The following is a 20,762-nucleotide window of genomic DNA, read 5'->3' on the forward strand; positions in this document are numbered from 1 at the left end:
CCAGGTGCACCAGCCTTGCACCTCAGGAGAGCACATACGCCGCCTTTGAGATCAGTATGGGAGGACTCCTTCTAGCCCAGACGAGGTGATGAAGATTACCACCGACTACTACAATCGCCTCTTCCAACAGGAGACAACCTCAGCTAGAGGATGGCGATATAGACAGCAGGTCTGGGATCACATCCTATCCCTCATCTCAAAGGAGATGGGACGCTCCCTCCTAGCCCCCTTCACAAAGAAGGAACTAGAGGAGGCTTTCCATACACAGTACGGGCAGAAATGCCGAGGAGAGAATGGCCTCTCTAGGGCCTTCTTCACTACCTACTGGGAAGTGGTGAAGAACCCCCTACTAATGGCCTTCCAAGACATTTTCACTTCAGGACAAATGCCAGGGAGTCTTTCGGCAGGCATTATCAGTCTTCTCCCCAAAGGGGGCGACTAGTTGGAGCTTTCCCAATGGAGACCGATCACCTTATTGTTAGTGGCCTATAAGGCACTGGCAAAGATGATTGGTAGGCGACTATGCCCCATGCTTCCAAACATCATCCATGACACACAGACACGCTTTGTCCAAGATAGAAGCATCCTGGACAATGTATTCACCTTCTTTGAGGCGAGAGAGTGGGCTCAGCACACTGGGCAGAGACTGGCCATACTACTCTTGGATTTCGAGAAAGCTTATGACAAGGTGGACTGGGATTTCCTAGAGGACACCATGGTGAGGTTGGGTTTCCCTCAGGCTTGGATTCGCGGGGTCTCTGCACTTTACAGATCGTCCACCAGCACGGTTCTCATAGGTGGTAGGCGTGGTGAGGAGTTTCGGCTAGAGAGATCGGTTCGGCAAGGTTGCCCCCTGGCCCCATACCTGTTCTTACTCTTTGCAGAGGTGATGTCCCACTTCCTCAAGTCACGTGTCAGTGGATTACAGGGCCTCCGACTTCCAGTGAGAGAGCAGACTGAGTTGTTAGACTTGGAAAATGCAGATGATGGGTGAGCAGAGGGCAGTAAACCATCTGGTACCTAGGGTTCCAGGTGGGACTCGAGATCACTCCCGCCCAGTAGTTTCTTCCAATCCTCAATTCTATTCCGAGGAAGCTCACCTACTGAAGCACGGCTCGCCTCTCACTAGCCGGCCGAGCCCTGGTAGTTAACCAAGTTCTCCTAGCTACGGCCTAGCGCATCGCCTCGTGTTGATGCTTCTCCTCATCCTACGTAGTGCAGCTTCACCGCCTAGTGCGGAACTTCCTTTGGTCCGGGTCACACGGCTCCAAGGATTCCAAGGCCAAGGTGGCATGGGCGACCATCATACAGCATCGCTCAAAGGGAGGGCTTAGGATCATAGACCCAGAGTATCAGAGTATGGCCCTCTTGGGCAAGCTAGTTGTCCGCGGCCTCACACTAGGAGGGCAAACCTGAAAGGTCCTATTGCAGGAGGGTTTTAAGTTGATACATTATTATTTAAAAAGTTCACATTACATTGCAAATCAAATGATTGATCTTTTTTTATAAAACAAACATAAGTAACAATATCTCAATCACAAAACCATCTACTCAATTTCAAAGCAGCTAAAATATGTATATTAGTTTCTGTGATCTCGGAGGGTAAATAACCCTTGATCACATGATAGTGACCATCAAGTTCAAAAGACTATACATGAGTTTTATAGTCAACATATAAAGAGAAATATCTATCAAAAAACCATGGCATGTCAAGAATGGCATCAAAATGGTCAAATCTCATCAATTAGAAGTCTAAGAGCTCATGGTATTGCTAGATCGAAACTTCCAACCTCGACACCATCTAATCCCACTAATCCACAATGGGGCCCTCCACATAACAGGCATATAAGCTCCGTAACCAAGCACCATGTGGAGCTACAATTTCTACACCTATTGAGAAGAAAGAAAATTGTGAGTAGAGCCATTATTAAACAAAGCTATAACTTCTTTGACATTAATATAGCCAATGACCTTTAAAAGGTCATGTGGACCAAACACAATTTTATTTATGGAACACCCATTCCAACTACTTGCATTAACAAAACAATCTTTTGATAAAAATTCAAAAGATATATCTAAGGATTAAGCGCGATGACGAAGTTTCAATGATACCAAGAGGGAAACCCACACCCTCACCATCAAGTTAATGCCATAGTTGGAAGGAGATTTAAGCACAACCCCTTCGCACCATGTCCATGCCAAAGGAGAACCAGCCAAAAAAGAAGAGTCAAGTATATCTCTCAGCTAAAATTGCATGAAATGAATGACCTCCATGGCAGCTCCGAGGAACGCTCGTAACTCAACCTTGAGAATGAAAGCCTCCAAGTTGGACCTTGCTGGTCAAAAATGACTAGGCAATGAAAGAGAGTGCAAAATTAAGCAAGCTTTGTGAAAATCCAAAGATACATAGGTGGGAAAGGGGATCACATCTCGATGAGTGCCATAGGCATGTGAACCAAACGAGCCTCACATCTATAATATATTTGGCCAAATGGTTGTGTGTAGGAAAGTGGGCTCAGCCACTTTTGATTATACACTAGAACGAGATGGCAGCTCAAAAGTAGAAATCAAGGACACATCTTGCATACCCTAAATGGGGGCAAGATATGCTTGTGGACCAAGGTCAAAATCCCATGGAAGGAGCACTATAGTCTGTACTAATCAAACAACCCTTTCAAGGTTAAGAAGGGAGTTGGCTAAGAGGGATATCCACAGCCATATGACACTACATCACAATCTCAATTACCTGCTTTTATGAGTCAACTCTTAGCTTCTACGTTTTGCAATGTTGTTTACCCAAGTACCAACACACTCTCCCTCCACTATTTTTGAGGAAGCTTGATATCCATTTCTTCAAGTCGAAGAGTGGGAAAAATAATAAAATTTAACCCACCTATGTTTCCATTTTTGGCTGACAGGCAATGTGTTTTAATTTCAGCTTTCATTTATACACTTCAAATTCTACTTTCGTTGCATGCATTTGCATGCTTATTTCTCTCATTAAAGTCATCTATAAAAACAGGACGCATAGACTCACATATAAGATTTGTGCAACTATGAAGGTTGTACTACCTCTGAATCTGTGCAACCTCCTAGCAACCACTAGCTACAAAATAGTGAGTGTAATGTGTATACTTGGCAATGTGAGTATCTAATTGTGTAAAGGCTACAGTAGTAGCTTATACAATATACTACGACTACACTCTCATACACTTATCATTACGTTTATATTTATATTTACGTGTGTGTGTGTGTGTGTGTGTGTGTGTGTGTGTTCTCATTTCGCCATTTCGAATCAAGGCTGAAACTCTATTTCGCGACTCCGAAACATGTTTCCATTTCCCCATTTTCCGAAACTCCTGGCAAACTGGACTTTCAAGTTGTCCTTCTCAATCATCTTGAAATCCTAGAGCTCTTGATCATAATTTATGTGACAAGTACAATCATGAGACATATAGTGGTTGGTTAAACGTGCCTAGTCCTCAAATGCAAGGTCAATGTCGGAGTTGGGCATGTAATTCGTCATGATTTGCGCAAGATGGGTACCCCAATTAACTTGTGCCCATAACGTGCATGTCAGTGAGTGAAAAGCCAATTGAGAGGTAACGATATTCCACTTTTCATGCATGAAGTCACAATCTAAGTCCTTCATGTGCTCTCTGTCGTATTATTAGAAGTACCTGGGGCAGTACTCCATCTGGATGTACAGCCATGTTGTTTCTACAAAATTCTCCCCAACATCATCAAGAATCAATCCTTTTGAAAGCAGTGACTTTATTCTAGACTCTGTTTGTTCCTCTGTGCTGCTCAGCATCCAGCCCGACGAGCTTTCATTTTCCAGATCTAGATTAGCAACACCAACCATTGTCTCAAACCAAGCCTACATGTCAAAGAGCTGTGCTCAATCAGGTCAAAAGTTTAAAATCAACAATTTTAAAAGAAAAACTGGTGAGCATTTCTTAACAGAAAACCTAGTTAACGTGACATACAAAATTAAAAATTACTTCATTCTCCTTCATTCATCCTCATCCACCTAAAAGTAAAGCAACATAAATGATTCTTTTAGGAGCAAATATCAACAGATAGCTAACTACAGAAGTAAAGGTTATGGGAATTCAGTATGTTCAGAAAGGATACTCTTTTATTTGACAAATTTTGTGACAACTGAGCTTGAGAGTAAACTTCATTTCTCCTCCTAGCTCTAGAAACGAGTTAGTGGTACCATTACAGAGTCTTGGCAGACTTTGGAGGAATGCAATTTCTAGAAGATACACCGGCCACTAAGTGGGGTGACATGTCAGTCTCACTACTTTCACATCACCACAGACGCCAACTTTCAATGACATCCATGTACAAGAATTTTTACCCTTTTTCCTCTATTTCTATAAAAATGACAGTAGCCAAACCCCAACACCTCTGCCCCTCCATCATCGGGGAGCCCTGCTCCTTGCCAATGAAATTCTTGTCATTCTCTAGTCAAGAATCTCTCTTATAAAGCACAAAGCAACTGACCCTGATAGGCCTGCCTAAGCTGACAACACTGCCACACCCTGCTATTCCTGCTGTCCTGCCTGTTGCAGCCACCTACTGATGTGCTAGTCAACAAACCACCCAGCTTTCCATTCTCCTTTACCCACCCAATCTGCCACCCCCTGCCGTAAAAAAAAAACAACAAAAGCCTCCTACCCAGCCCCCTTCCTGCCAAGTCTCCTGGCCACCCTGCTCTTCTCAGCAGCAGCTCCAGCCAGCTGCCCAGTAATCCCTTTTCTGGCTAGTTTCACCTTCAATGTCCCACGCCCCCCCCCCCAAAAAAAGAAAAAACAAAAAAAAATCCTGAGTCTGGCAGCTCCCTTCTGCCAAGTTTTCAGCAGCACAATGCAACCAATTCTTCCACGATGGCAGCTTTTCTCCATCTCTTCACCCAAGCCTCTTGCTTCTCCACCTTTTCAATCTTCTGTTCCCCACAAGCAAAGATTCAGCCCAGCAGGGTTTGGATACACGCACAGTCTAAGAAACTACAGCCCAAAAACTAGAGTCATTAAGACTCATGAGACAGCAGCACATTTGGCCAGCATTTTCACAACTATCCACTTTTCTCCGGACACAAAGCATGCCCTTGGGGATAGAATGACAGCCCTCGAGGAGTCATCTTTGGCCTGCTGGGTGGTTGAAGTATACCATTCTCTTCACCCCTAAAAAGCTCCATCTGAAGTCACTAGCAACCTAACCTAGGTTACTTGACTGGTACACTTGGGAAAGGGATGCTTTGGGGTACAAATACAAATAGCACTTGCCACCATTTCACTCAATGTTAGATAATCAATGGTCTAGTTTGACAGGGCAAGGGATGTCACTCCACTTAACGCAAATTTGGTGCGCAGTTCGAGAGAGTTTCAGTGGTCCCCAAACCCAAATTTTTTGGGGCACCCTTCAACATCTATAAATAGATGGGCTACCCACCATTCAGCCTCATCCTTTGGTGCAGGTTTCTCACTCTACCATACAGATTTCAGCCATCAGCCAACTACCAACTAGTGTCCAGCCATCATTGACTGCAGCCAATGACTATCCAACCCTAGGCGACCTGTTTGCAGCCATCGCCCTGCTGTTTGGATGTCTCCATCTGCTGCATCATCCCAGCACCTAATTAGCCTGCATTTTCAGTATCTCATGCTAGGTGACAAGCTGCTACCATCCCTCCCACCGGGCGATCACTGCAATACCTACGTTTTTGCTGTCTAGCAAGCCATCTACATCAACAAACACCTCTCCTATTGTTGCCTGATAGTTCTCTACCATGGGTGATCAATTTTCAGCCTTCCTCTCGTGGTACACTGCTGTGTTTACTAGATTTCAGCCTCTAACTGCTGTGTTTTGGTGACCAGCTTGCTGCCCTTCATTATTCGGTACTCTCTCATCTCCGACTCGTGATTACTACACTTGGGATCTGTCTCCAATGGGCATCACTCTCAAACACTACATTGCTTTTCCCTTGGGCATTTTGTATACTCTTACATTCATTTACAAAGTTCATTTACTTCAGAATTTATTCTCTCTATTTTTGTCTCTGTGTTTGAGTTTTGCATTTTGCATTTAGGGTTTGAGTTTTGCTTGTCTCTGTCAAAGTCTTTGTGTTTCAGTCTTAGTCGTGCATGTTGTGATTCCTCAGTGCAAACCCTAGCATATCTTCACATGGTATCATAGTCGATACTCTTCCAAAGAGTATCCTACGATGCATGTGGGGGCTAGTCTTTGTGCAAGACTCACACGTGACTCGATTCTAACTCGTAATATCCCAAGAACCTTCTTCTTCCGATCCTATGATGCCCTATCAGGCTTCTCCATCATTGAAGGCTTTGAGAAGACATTATGGTAGCAGAAGATAGACACACCTTACCCTTTACCATCTTCTTCTTTTCGTTTTGTTCTCATCTTACAGATGAAGAGTTTAAGGAGTACTTTCGTATCACGTACAGTTCGGTTTGCACTCCTCCAATGAGTGCTACTACTCCATCTGGACCAATTGCTGAGATTGGCCATCTCTCTGATCTTGGAGGGATTGTGACATTCTGCACGTCTAGCAATCCGTCTCCTTTATCTCCACTAGACCTTGTGTCAAGTTCATATAACCCTTTTGAGTCGTATGAGCCAAAACCCTCTTCTGTTTCTCCTTTTGGTGTGCAGGATCCAGATGGTTTTCAATATGTTAACTTTAATAGAGAAGACTCTCAAAGCAAACACCCTTCATCAAGTACACTTCTACCATCTATTTCATTTGAGCAAGTAAACCACACTTCTCAACTCCATTCTATCCTACCACCATCTTCTCCACATTCTAATCTGCTCACATCCTCATTCCAAAATCTTGGATTACATTCCAATTCCACTCAAAGCACACTAGGGGTTGAATCTTACATCTCCGCTCCTAACACTTTCTCTTTCTCCGTCCCACCATCTACTTACTCTCCAATCACTCCACCTCTTGGTGTATCAATAGGGAGAATGCCTCCATTTAGTATTATACCTTCCACATATCCCCACTTTACCACATCCTTCCACTCTAGAATGGTTGTGATGGATATCACCCTCACTATCCTGGTGTTGAGAAACCCTTCACCCACGGTTTTGCATTTTGCGTTTTGCATTTAGGGTTTCACAGTGGACAGCCCAAAAAAGGGGTTGGTGGGCGCCCACAGTGGGGTGCCACCCTAGACAGCCAACGCCCTCCCTCCAAGCGCTACCCTACACAATCTCTTGCCTATTTATAGGCTGCCTCTGTCACTCATTCTTCACAGTTGATTCATTCAATCCATCACCTCTTCTCTCCAGCCTCTCCACTACCCTCACACCCCTTCAAGAGAACATTGCGGTTCGTGGTTCATGGCTATCTCCATCATCTTCCTTGTGCTTGTATCACATTACTCCATGATTCAAATCTTCATCATTCCATTCATCAGAGTTTCTTCACTCCTCTCTTCTCTTCTCAGTGTTTGCCGAGTTCACTCTGTGTTTCTCCCTGCAAACCCTATTGTCTCGCTAGTACGTCGTCTTTTGACACCCGGAACACTCACAAAACCCACACGAGCTTTCAAACACAAGGATATCTATCCTTTGCTTATGGACTATCCTCACATATCCCTTGGGTCACTCCTATGCAGGAATTTCCATCCTCTGCTCCCTGTATCCCTATCCCTTCACCATGGGCTCCGGCAGTTACCATGCCTATACCCACTCCACCCTTGCTCACATTTAGATCCGCTATGCACACTTCCCGTATGCATGGTGGGTACTTTGGGATTCCTTCCCAAGTATACTCCACTCCATCTCCATATCCCCCCTATTCACCCTACCCCCATTACACACCTCCATCTCCTAGCAATCCTACTACTATTGCAACGGCCAAAAATACCTTCACGGATAAGACCTATTTTAAGGGGACAAATTTCACCGCTTGGTTGAACTTCATGCAACAATTGCTTAAATCTCACGGACTTTGGGACCTCGTCACTAGTGTTGAGCCTATGCCGGCGGACCCTTGATTGGCTCACCCTAATCACAACCATCAATGGAGAGCCCACAATGCCACAGCCAATATTGAGTTAATGCAAGGGTTGCTTCCTGAATTCCACTCTCAGTTACAACATTTTCCCCTTGCACCTGATCCTTGGAGTCATCTCATTGACCGCTATGCGGCACGAGATCGCACTCGACGCATCAGTCTCAATTTTAAGCTTCAAGGGTTTTCCATTAAGGAAGAGGATGATTTGAAAGTCAAGTTGGCCGACTATCGACTACTATTACCATAGTTACCAGGAACGAGGAACGGGAACGGGAACGGGACCCCCGGGAACGGGGGGAACGCCTAAAGTTAGGGAACGGGAACGGAGGGAACGGCATATATATATATATATATATATATATATATATAGAGAGAGAGAGAGAGAGCTCATAGATTAAGTTAGTTGGAAGATTGCATGGTGGAAGTGAGAAGAGTGGCATGATATCACCGTTGCATCTTGCTCACACCAAATCTGGACAAATCCCCAAATTTTCCAAGTCCTGCGTGCACTAATTTCAGTGAAATTGAAAGAATTTCACTAAAATGTGAAAAGCCCCAAAATTCCCAGGTAGATGTGCACCGACTTTGCAATTTCTGAGTCAAATTGTCCAATTCTGTGTTAAGATCCCCAGATTCGAGAAAAGCCCCAAATTTTTGAGCCGATTTTGAACAGATAAGAAATCTTGTGCTCACGCATGCGAAACCCCGTCAATGGGTGAAGGAGATTTCAAAAAAAAGATTGAAATTTTGAAAAAATCTACGGGTCAACGGACCCATCAGTCGTGCGCTGTGACGCCCGCCTTTCGCCGTTACGTACTGGTCACCGTGTCCGCCGTGCAGTCGCCCCGTCGCGTGCAGCTGTTACCTATTACGTATCGCACAGCAGTCGCCTCCAGTCATCTGTCCACACTTGCTGCAGTTCCAGGGAACAGCCGTTCCAAACAGGGAACGGTTGCTGGAACGGCCCGGAACGGTGCGGAACGGGCAGGAACGGGGCTGGGAACGGGCAGGAACGTTCCATTGGCGTTTCGCTGGAAGACACATGCCGGAACGCGTTAATCCGTTCCTAAGGCCCGGAACGGGCGTTCCCTGTTTCTATGACTATTACTAGCTGAGTTTGCCACTTCTGGCTCCCCAAAGTCAAATGATGATTAGATCACATTCTTCTTGAACAAGTTTCCCTACAAATACTTCCATTTTATCCAACACGTTATCTCACTACCTGGATTGCTGACCTTCTATAAGTTTGAGTGTCAGTTCCTGCGTTATGCAAGGCTGCATGATCAAGTCCACAAGAGGTCCTCCACATGCATCCATTTAGAGGAGCGAGGGTCAATTGCCTCTTCCTTGGAAGGGAAAACTACTAGTAGCAAGAACTCGCAAGATGCAAAGGCACTCCAAAACAAGGGTGACACCACTTCCTCCCATAGAACCAAAGAGGCACGACCCCTTTGGCAATAAATTTCTAAGAAAAATAGGTTTTGCACACACTGTGAGAGGTCGGGCCATGTGGATAAGGAGTGTCATACCAAGACCCAAGGTCTTCCTTCTAGAAAACCACAACAAACTACTGCAACCCTGACTCCATTCCCGCTGGCCAATCCAGGGAAGCTATGCCTCTCGCTGCTCCATCATTTGCTCCATGTGCCCCCATGGCTATTGAACATGTGGCATGCAAACACCCTCAACAGCCTATCTCCTTCACTACTACTGAAGGATTGGCTGATTGGTCTACTACTGGCTCATCTATTGCACTTTACGCATCCATTCCTAGGGCATCTAGTGCACCTTCTAGGACCCTTTCTCCACCTCGTCATACGCGATGGTGCCCACACACTTAGCATTTTTCTTTTTAGACTTCCATTGCATACTTACTCATTGCATTGCACTTAGCTTTGCTTTCTTTTATTTTATTTTCAATTTTATTTTTTGGAGCATCTCATTAGTCACCTCTGTGCTTGTAGATTTTTTAATCTCTATTGCAGGGTTTTGTGTTTCAATGTAGAGCTAACATGCAGGCTTGCACCAATCCTTCCTGAGCTAGAGAGAGGAGATGCGTGTCGTTCCTTTCTTGGTTCCATCTAATTGGAGTTTTGCTTTTCTACCCACATGGAGGCTTTCCCTCCCACTGAGCATTATGCAACATCTCTATTGATGCTATCATGGAGGTGACTTGTATTCTCGCTCTTCCACCACAAATGCTTCATCATCTTCATCCACATGGTTCTCAACACCACACGAAGATCGACATCTTCAACCTCCTCTTCCTTCTTCAGCATCAACATCTAGGTTGAGAGGAGATTCCTACCCTTCTTGGTATTCTACAGGTTTTCAGCACTTGTCTTCGACATTGGCCTTCCCCCCCCCCCCCCAGTTGTACCTTCCCCTATGCATTGCATAATTTCACCATCTTTGTACTAGGGCACTCGGGCAAGTGAATAATTTTCCTAAGAGGAACACTGTCAGAGTGGCACCTGTTCCATGAACATTCTTCAGCATACAGTATACTATGCATCCCATTGTGCAAAGCATCACCAAACGGTTTGTTTCCATGGCGGATTACACTAACAGGGGATATTGAGCTAAAACACACTTTACAACTGATTAGCATTTTTAAACAGCCCCAAAACATGCTTAATTAATGAAAAATGCAAATTTGGTGCACGTTTCGAGAGAGTTTCAATGGTCCCCCAAAACCCTAACTTTTTAAGCACCCTTCAACATTATAAATAGACAGGTTACCCACCATTCAGTCTCATCCTTTGGTGCAGGTTTCTCACTCTACCGTGTAGATTTCAGTCATCAACCAACTACCATCTTTTGTCCAGCCATCACCGACTACAACTCATCACCCACCAGCCCTAGGTGGTCTGCTTTCAGCCATCACCTTGTTGTTTGGAGGCCTCCATCTATTGTGTCATCATAGCACTTGATCAGCCTGCATTTTCAGTATCTGGTGCTAGGCGATAGGCTGCTGCCATCTCTCCCACCGGACAATTGCTGCAGTATTTGCATTTTTGCTATCCAACAGGCCATCTACATCAGCAAACACCTCTCCTATTGTCACCTGACAATTCTCTACCTCGGGTGATCAATTTTCATCCTTTCTCTGGTGGTACACTATTGCCTTTACTATATTTCAGCCTCCCACTGCTGTGTTTTGGTGACCAACCTGCTGCCCTTCATTATTCAACACTCTCTCATCTCCAACTCATAGTTACTACACTTCGGATCCCTCTATGTTGAACATCACTCCCCGACATTGCACTGCTTTGCCCTTGGGCATTCTATACACTCTTACATTCATTTACAGCATTCATTCGCTTCAAAGTTCTTCTCTCTATGTTTGTCTCTGTGTTTGAGTTTTGTATTTTGCATTTTGCATTTAGGGTTTGAGTTTTGCTTGTCTCTCTCAAAGTCTTTGTGTTTCAATCTTAGTCATATATGTTGTGTTTTCTCAATGCAAACCCTAGCATACCTTCACATCCCTAGCCTCAGTGTTTGTACCTAAAATTACATGAATAAACCTTGTGCCTAGTAGGATAATTGAAAAACATTCTTTTATATGCCAAATTAAATGTGTTAGGTAATTAGACAATTAAGCTCTATTAGAAAAGGGAAGTGGGAGAGCATATCCTGATGGATGTGTCCTATGGTAGAGTGGTCTTAGTAAGCCAAGAGGTTTCTATCAGAAAGATAAAATAGGAAGGGCTCAAACTAACCTAGGAAGTTTAATTTAGAACCAACCTTGTGTCGGTTTAGGAAGCCAAGGTGAGACTTTGGCTTATGGGCACAAAGGTTAACATGCTAACTCCCCCTTGTTTCTCACCCTCTTTGAATGAAGTGCAATACAAATCCGTCGGTGGAGTTGCATAAAAATTTGTTGATGACTAACGTAGAGCTTCCCCTCTGAGGTAGACTCAAGTAATCCTAGATAGCAAAGTCCACAATATTACAAGGGAGTTCTGGATGGCATTGCCTAGCTCTTTTTCTTGATGGGCTATGAATTTGTGCCGTCAAGGGAGTATTTGATACGCATGTTACATACCAGCTAAACATTTCTCACATGCTTGCAACATACTAGCATCTATACTAGCACATATGTTCAATAGAGCAATATGTGAGGGCTTCCCTATGAGCTAGACAAACAATACTATAATTTCACTCTTTAAGAGTGGTGATCCTTTGATCCCTAGCAACTATAGGACTATCATGATCAACCATACTTTGGCCAAGATATATGGATCTATATTGGAGCATGAACTCAGTGAGTGGATTGAGATGCAAGGCAAGAGAGCACAAGGACAGGCAAGTTCCAAACATGGATATACTACATTGGACCATATTGTCACACTTAGAGCCATTATCAAGGAGGGTCTCAAGACGAGGATCTATTGCTACTTTGCGGATTTCCGCAAAGCTTTTGGTATAATGCCTCATACACTCATTATATAGAGACTACAAAATATTGGAGTACCAAAGGCTATATGATGGGGTATCTATGCATTATCAAAGTCAAGTTTGGAGTCTTTCTAGCCTCATTTGAGATCAATAGGAACATATTTGATAACCAAGCTTCATCATTGGGTGTCTACATGGTCAGCTTCAATCAATTCATAAGCTTGGGAAAGGGCAATTCTAAGCACCAACAATGTATTTCGACACCATCTTCACCAAGAGTTTTGATCTAATCTATGTTTATCAACATTCCACAACTGCTCTTTTGCATCTTAAGGTTGGATACAAATTTTAGTACCCTTCTCAAAGTCAAAATCCATTACCTCTAGTTCTTCATTCTTTGCTTCATTGTAAAAGCATGTGTATGTATATAAGCACGTAGCTCAACTTTGCTGTATATTGTAATCTGAGGTTACTGGTTTTTCGATCAAAAATCAGTGCTCCTTTGGTCATCATTTTGAGCCTCTCTCTTCTTCATTAATCTCACATAAGCATCACTTTTGCTAGTGTAAACACTGTAAGAGGATTAGGCATAGCCATTGTCTTGTGCTATTGGTAAGACCTTCCTAAGCTATGGCAAAGGATGAACTTAAACCTCAAAGTAGGACACCATAACTATTTTTCTAAAGTTGGTTCACAAGGTATACCCTATCCTTGTCACTGGATTAATTAATGTTCCAAATCCTCCTCTTGAAGGAGTCAACCAATCATCCTTAGATGAGAAAAACAGGCATGGAAATTCCAATGAAGCATCTACATCGACACCCCTAGAGCAAGCTCTCTTAATCCAAGTATTAAGATATTCCCTTTGTGAAAAGGGAAAACATATCTTCAATAAGTGTTGGAAAAAGTACCCTAGCTAGATGAAGTGTAGCCAAGCGTAATGCAACTAGGCAAATTACTAGTAAATGTCCACATTCTTCCAACGACAAAAAGGTAAACTCTGTTCAAGCTTCTGATTCCACCAGAGGATTAGTATAAATCCACACACCTCTAATTCATCCTTGTAAACCTATTTATGAAGGCATTCCACCAAATATTAAGGGGGGGAATGTTAGTCATGTAATTTAATGTCACATACCCATGGCATCAGGCGGGGGGGGGGAGAGGGAGAATGCCATGCAAACAAGGCTGAGATATGATTAAGTGGCCCACCAGATTGGTTGTTGACTCGACCATTGTATTTATGATGTACTTAGTAGTCCTTTGCATGACCTTTTGCACTTTATTTTACTTCATGGATTTTTTCTAGGTGTTATTGAAAGAATCTTGTTTTCTTGGGAAAAAAGAATCACTTCTTTTTAATGCTCAAAATAAGTTGTTGCCCTGAATTGATGTCAATCCCCACATGGCACCAACACACCTCGCATGCCCCACAAAATACTGAGTAAAGTCCTCATGTGGTCTATGTTGAGAAATAGACAAATGATGTATGCTCCAGGAAGAGATGTTCTGAATCCCATATGCACACTGAGGAGAGTGGAACAACCCAACTACTATAAAGGATTGTACTTTCATAATGATGAAGTAATATCATAATGCTTTCCTCTTTCAGTTAGTGTCATTCTCATTCTAATACACGAGATTGTCTTTATGAGTCCAAGCTTCCATCTTGGAACCCAATTCACTTGTGTAACAGCTGTCTACTCATTGTCCATGTCAACATGAATTTAGTTTTCATCTTCCAACCTCCATAGCTCCTACCATGCTCTAGATCCGAAATTTTTGTCAAGATTGGGGGAGAGAAGGAAGGAGTCTCACTTCTAGCTTTCTTGCTTGCACAATGAGGGAATACACACAAGGGTGGAGACTGAAAACAGTTTTCCTCTTCTTAGTTGTGTAAGCCAAAAGAACTCTTGTACAAAGAAATAGAAGAACCCTATATATGGGTCTCAAACCAAACTCAACTAACTAAGGTGGCATACTAACTGAGCCACGAACTAGAGTAGATAAGGATAGCTGTCATGTAGCTATTATTCATGGGCGGTGTAACAACTGCATCTACAACTGACAAGTCAGTGACATAAATGCACAACGGTCGCCCTAGCATATCACGAGTGGAGCTCGATATCTCAACACTCCCCCTCGAGCTCAATCCCGATTCCTACACACCAAGAAGGTCTCTGAACTTGCGCAGCTTCTCTGCGCCCAATGCCTTCGTGAATATGTCAGCTACCTGATCCTCTGTGCTGACATAAACTAGATCATTAAGACCTAGTAAAACCCTCTCTCGCACATAGTGATAATGCACCTCAATGTGCTTTGTTCTAGCATGATAGACTGGGTTATTTGCCAAGTGTATACTACTCATGTTGTCACAATAAATGACAACTGACCCACCTGTATGCTGATGCATATCATAAAGTAGCTGATGCAACCAAGCTACCTCACATGCAGCCATTGCTGCGCCCCTGTACTCAGCCTCTGTGCTCGACAAGGCAACTGTAGGCTGTTTCTTGCTGCTCCAAGTGACTGCAGCACTCCCAAAAGAGAACACATATCCACTGGTAGATCGTCTATCAGAAATACTACCAGCCCAATCAGCATCAGTGTATCCATGCAACTGTATCTGAACCCCAGTCTCATAAAATAGTCCATACTGCAATGTGGACTTCACATACCTGAGTATGCGTCTAGCCGCATCCAAATGTGGTTTCCTTGGAGCCTGCATAAACTACTTACCAATCCAACAGCATAGCTCAAATCTGGCTTGGTAATAGTCATATAAATCAAACTTCCTACTATGCGTCTGTACATAGTAGGGTCTTCTAGAAGCCCACCTGCATCTGTGCTCAGCTTCACATTCTGCTTCAAAGGAACTGAAATAGGCTTACAGCCTGTCATCCCATATTTGGACAGCATGTCCAATCCATACTACCTCTGCAAGAGCTGTATCCCACTTAGTGATCTAATCACCTCAATGCCCAAGAAATAACGCAGCTCTCCCAAATCCTTCATCTCAAACTTCTGCTTCAATAGCATTTTCACATGAAGGATATCTTCATCACTGTCACCTGTCATAATCAAATCATCAATATAAATGACAAGTAGCATAATACATTTCTCTGTTTTTCTCACATAAAGTGAGAAATCTGCCTTGAAAATCTGAAAGCCAATAGTGACAAGATACTGTCCTATCTTGTCAGACCATACTCTAGGTGCTTGCTTCAAGCCATACAAGGCTTTCTTCAACCTGCAAACAAACTCAGGATGAACAACATGCACATAACCTGGTGGCTACTCCATATAGACCTCTTCTTGCAAATCACCATGCAAGAAGGCATTCTTTACATCCATCTGATGTAAAGACCATCCCTTTGATGCAGCCATAGCAATGACTACTCTTACAGTTGCCATCCTTGCAACCGGACTGAATGTTTCTTCATAGTCAATGCTATATGTTTGTGCATACCCCTTGACTACTAATCTTGCCTTGTATCTGTTCACAGAACCATCTGCATTGTGCTTCACCTTATAAACCCACTTACAGCCAATTGCATTTTTACCTTTAAGCAAAGGTACCAATTCCCATGTAGCATTTGCTTCCAAGGCATCCATTTCTTCATCCATGGCTTTCTCCCATTTTTCTTTTCCCATGGCTTCCTCAAAAGAAGTGGGTTCTGGTTCCTGTATCACTTTAACCATATATGCATAGTGAATGGCTGTAAATCCATCATATTTCAGTCTATCCACAGAATACCTAGCTCTCGTAGACCTGCGCAAAGTAGATTCACTCCCAGGTGCTCTCAAAACAACCCTAAGTGGGTTCTGGTTCCTGTATCACTTTAACCATATATGCATAGTGAATGGCTGTAAATCCATCATATTTCAGCCTATCCACAAGATACCTAGCTCTCATAGACCTGCGCAAAGTAGGTTCACTCCCAGGTGCTCTCAAAACATCCCTGGTCTTCCTTACTTCAGATGTAACAATAGAAGGAATACCCAACTCATCATCAATGCTCTGTTCTGAGCCACTGGATTCACCATCCACATAAGAGTGACCTGCATTCACATGAAACATGGGCTGATCAACCTTCTCTTTTCCTTTTCGTGATACCTGCATACCACTATCTGCATTGCTTTGAGAAGATTCTCCTGATCTCAATCTGCCTGTTCATGGCGAAGAATGTGAACCACTGCTAGAGGACGCTCCAGGTCCACTAATATTTTGTGACTGCTGCTGTGAATTCTGTGCAACATTACCATTTTGTGCATCTACATCATCAATCACATTTACTGGTTTATACCAGCTACTCATCTCATTAAAAACATCCCTGCTCACTGTAAACTTACGAGTAGAAGGGTTATAGCATCTATAACATTTTTGCTGCAGAGAGTAACCAATAAAGATGCACTTCTCAGCTTTTGGATCCAACTTGGATCTCAACTCATCTGGCACATGTACATAGGCAATGCAACCAAAAATTTCCAAATGAGAAATATCTGGTTTCCTACCAGTATACCTCTCCTCTGGAGTCATTCCATGTATTGCTGCAGTGGGAGTCCTATTCATTATGTAGACTGCTGTAGCAACTGCTTCAGTCCAATAAAAATCTGGCAAGTCTTTTTCATTGAGCATGGCACGAGATACCTCTCCAATATGCCTGTTTTTCCTTTCTGCAATTCCATTTTGTTGTGGGGTATGACTGCATGAATATTGTTGCTTTATGCCATGCTCCTACAGGAACTTTGCAAACTCATTTGAGAGGTACTCTTCCCCTTCATCTGGCCTTAGGCATTTTATCTGCAGGTCTGTTTCTTTTTCAACCATAGCTTTAAGAGTTTTGAAATGCCCAAAAACTTCACTTTTCTTTTTCATAAAATACACCCAAACTTTTCTGCTATAGTCATCAATAAAAGTGACAAAATAATGACAGCCTCCAAGAGATGCAGCTTTAGTAGTCCACACATCAGAGTGGATTAATTCCAATGGCTTCTCACTCTCTTGAACATATCTAGGAAATCGTTTCCTTGCCTGTTTTTCAAATTGACAGGCTTCACATACCTTATGCATTTCTGCAACCTTGAATTTGGGCAATCCTGCAACAATATTTTGGGCCTGCATTGATTTAAGTCGCTCTACATTAACATGACCAATACGTTTATGCCAGATATCAATATCTGCAACTACACCGGTCCCATGTGCAAACATTGCTCCACTCAATTCAGACATGTCTGCATCCAATGTAAACATTCTGCCTTCTTCTTTTCTTTTGCTATCAAGCGACCTTTATTTTTCATATCCTCAACAAAGCATCCATGAGGATTAAATCTGACCTGCAAGCCCTGCTCAACCATTTGACCAACAGAAACCACATTCTTGGTGATATTCGGGGCATGAAATACATCGAACAGGTATTTCTTTTTCCCATCCTGCATAGACAAATGAATTTTTTCAACCTGCACAATAGGATGTGCAGTATCATCACCAGTCTCCACAAATCCTGGTTTTTCCATTTTCCTTGCATCCTCCATCCATTCTGCATGACCTGTCATGTGGTTTGATGCACTTGAGTCAACATACCATACATCATTGCTTTCTTCTGCACTTGTCACAAAATTCTTCATGTGCTGCACCATAAACAAATGCTCATTTCTGTCATCACCCTATCTACTAGAAGATGCATAATTCCCTTGTTGCAGTTTTCCATTCATGATGTCATTCTGCTTTTTATAGCAGTCTTTAGCCATATGACCCATTTTACCACAGTAGTAACATTCAACATTACTGTTTGCATTTTGGCCTCTTTGCCATCCACCACGACCTCTTTGGCTCCCCCTGCCTTTAGAGTTACCACGTCCTCCTCCATAGGACTGGTTTTCTTGAGTTTGCTGTATATTCTGATTTCTACCACGGCCTCCATATCGGCCTCCTCTACTTCTGCCTCTACCTCTTCCAGCATTTAAGTAGAAGACAGCTTCTTTTGAAGTTCCTCCTGAAGAAGATGTACCACAATTTCTTTGCTCCTCAGAAATTAGAAGAGCAATCAACTTCTCAAAATCAGGAAATCTTTCACGGATGGAAATGAATGTTCGGAACTGTGTATAATTCTTTCCTAGACCATTCAAGGTCACTGAGACTAAATCATCATCTTCCACTGGCAACCCAATGGACGCAAGTGCATCTACAATCTTCTTCACCTTCATGTGGTAGTCATTGATGCTCATACTTTCTCTTTGCACATTGTGCAACTCTTGCTTGAGCTGCATTTTCCTAGCTTGCGTATTTGTGCTATACATTTTTGACAAAGTATCCCATGCCTCCTTTGGCGTACTTGCATCTTGAATATGCACAATCATAGAGTCTGAAATGCTGATAGACAGCCAGTACATAACTTTCCTGGCTCTCTCATGCCATGCTTTAAATGCCTGCATTTGCTATTGATTGAGAACATCAAGAAGAACTGGTTCTTCTTCATTTCCTGCAACAAATTCCCAATATCCTTTTCCCATAAGGAAATTCGTCATTCTAAACTTCCATGCTTGGAAGTTGTTCTTGTCAAGCTTTTCAGTGACAATCTGTGAGAGAGAATCAGACGTCATTACAGAACACTGCAAAAAATTATGTCACTGCAACGAATACAGCTTCAGCCTCACAAAGACAAATCTGCAAAACTAACGAAAGTGGTATTTGACCACACAGTCACTTCCTAGTGACGATTTTGCATCAACAGGCAACAGGGATGATTCTGTAACTCCCAATGTCTCTGTACACAAGCATACGATGCAATTTCTACACTAACTTTTCACCGACCTGTAGAACAGTGACTGCACAGCATAAAACTGGGCCTTTTCTTGAGTGCGTACAGAAAACTTCCACCTCCAACACAGGCCCCGAAATGGCCCCAAATCAAAAAAACAAGGTCGCCGAGGGCTAAAGCCCACACCCGCAGCATATACTGCCCTCTTGCTTCACCGCGAAGGGCGTCTCAACCTGAGACAATGCACTCCTGCACTTTCCGGCTGTGCTACCTGCAGAGATCTGCTCCCAAAACAGAAAATGAAAGCAACACTGCTCCTCTTACCAGAACACCGTGAGCTTGGCTTGCTTTCTTGAGCTCCTTACCACGAACAAGGCTCTAATACCATGTCAAGATTGTGGGAGAGAAGGAAGGAGTCTCACTTGTAGCTTTCTTGCTTGCACAATGGAGGAATACACACAAGGGTGGAGGCTGAAAACAGTTTTCCTCTTCTTAGTTGTGTAAGCCAAAAGAACTCTTGTACAAAGAAATAGAAGAATCATATATATGAGTCTCAAACCAAACTCAACTAACTAAGGTGGCATACTAACTGAGCCACGAACTAGAGTAGATAAGGATAGCTTTCATGTAGCTATTATTCATGGGCGGTGTACCAACCCCATCTACAACTGACAAGTCAGTGACATAAATGCACAGCGGTCACCCTGGCATATCACGAGTGGAGCTCGATATCTCAACAATTTTAACATGGTATCAGAGCTCAGCTGAGCATGGTCAGCTCCTCACTCTACTTCTCCAACTACCTTTCACTTCTACCCATTTTGGTATCAACTCAAGACTTCATTTCCTACTCCGGCTTCACCTTCACCTTCACTGGAGCTTTCATGGATGCCATGGACAGCAATACCATGTCTACTTGCAGCACCTAGATCTCTCTCCATAGTCAATATCTCCACATGATTTCTTCTGGAGATCTTTCCCTATGCTCAAGGCACACCCTCGCAGCACCTCAAAGCCTGACATAATGGACGACAACGACTGGCATTGACGTTTTGTTCAAATCTAGCGCAGTTTTCCCTGAGTCAAAATTCATGGATCATCCCGACCTGTAGGCGACGCAATCTCTACTGCGAACCATAGAGCTTTGGTAGCCCCCCTAGTGCTCTAACCTCACCTAATAAGTTTCCCAAAATACTCTATCTTGATCACAATGTGAGAAACCCTAACTGTCATCTCTCTGGGCAGCTATAGCTATTGATCTTCAAGGTCATAAAACCTTTCATTTTCTTACTTCTCTCAGTCCACTGAAGACTCTATCACTCTGGTCTTACTGAGCACTTAATTTCCACCAAAGCATCACACTAAATCAATAAGCAAGAAGAAGATCAAGCATCATCCGACATTGAGCTCCAAGATAGTATCTTTCTAATACTCATGCAATGTTGTTAGATACTAATCATCTTGTATCTCTTGACACATTGAAGTACAACTCTTTTCCTAGCTCATTTGCTACTGATCAAAAATGGTAGAGCTTGAATAAA

General features: G+C 43.1%; 1 protein-coding gene across 6 annotated transcripts in view; it reads right to left on the reverse strand.

Annotated features, from left to right (window-relative positions):
- Positions 1-20,762, reverse strand: part of GCN2 (protein kinase family protein) — a 323,601-nt gene that overhangs the window by 189,024 nt on the left and 113,815 nt on the right. For all 6 annotated transcript variants that reach the window (XM_087682047.1, XM_087682045.1, XM_087682046.1 and 3 more), the window contains one exon: positions 3,681-3,880. In XM_087682047.1, the coding sequence (XP_087538173.1) occupies positions 3,681-3,880 (200 nt within the window). The remainder of the gene's footprint in view (positions 1-3,680; positions 3,881-20,762) is intronic.

This window comes from Lygodium microphyllum, chromosome 7, assembly GCF_053477565.2.
Source record: "Lygodium microphyllum isolate KBCC chromosome 7, Lygodium_microphyllum_v1.1.10, whole genome shotgun sequence".
NCBI classification, from domain to species: domain Eukaryota; kingdom Viridiplantae; phylum Streptophyta; class Polypodiopsida; order Schizaeales; family Lygodiaceae; genus Lygodium; species Lygodium microphyllum.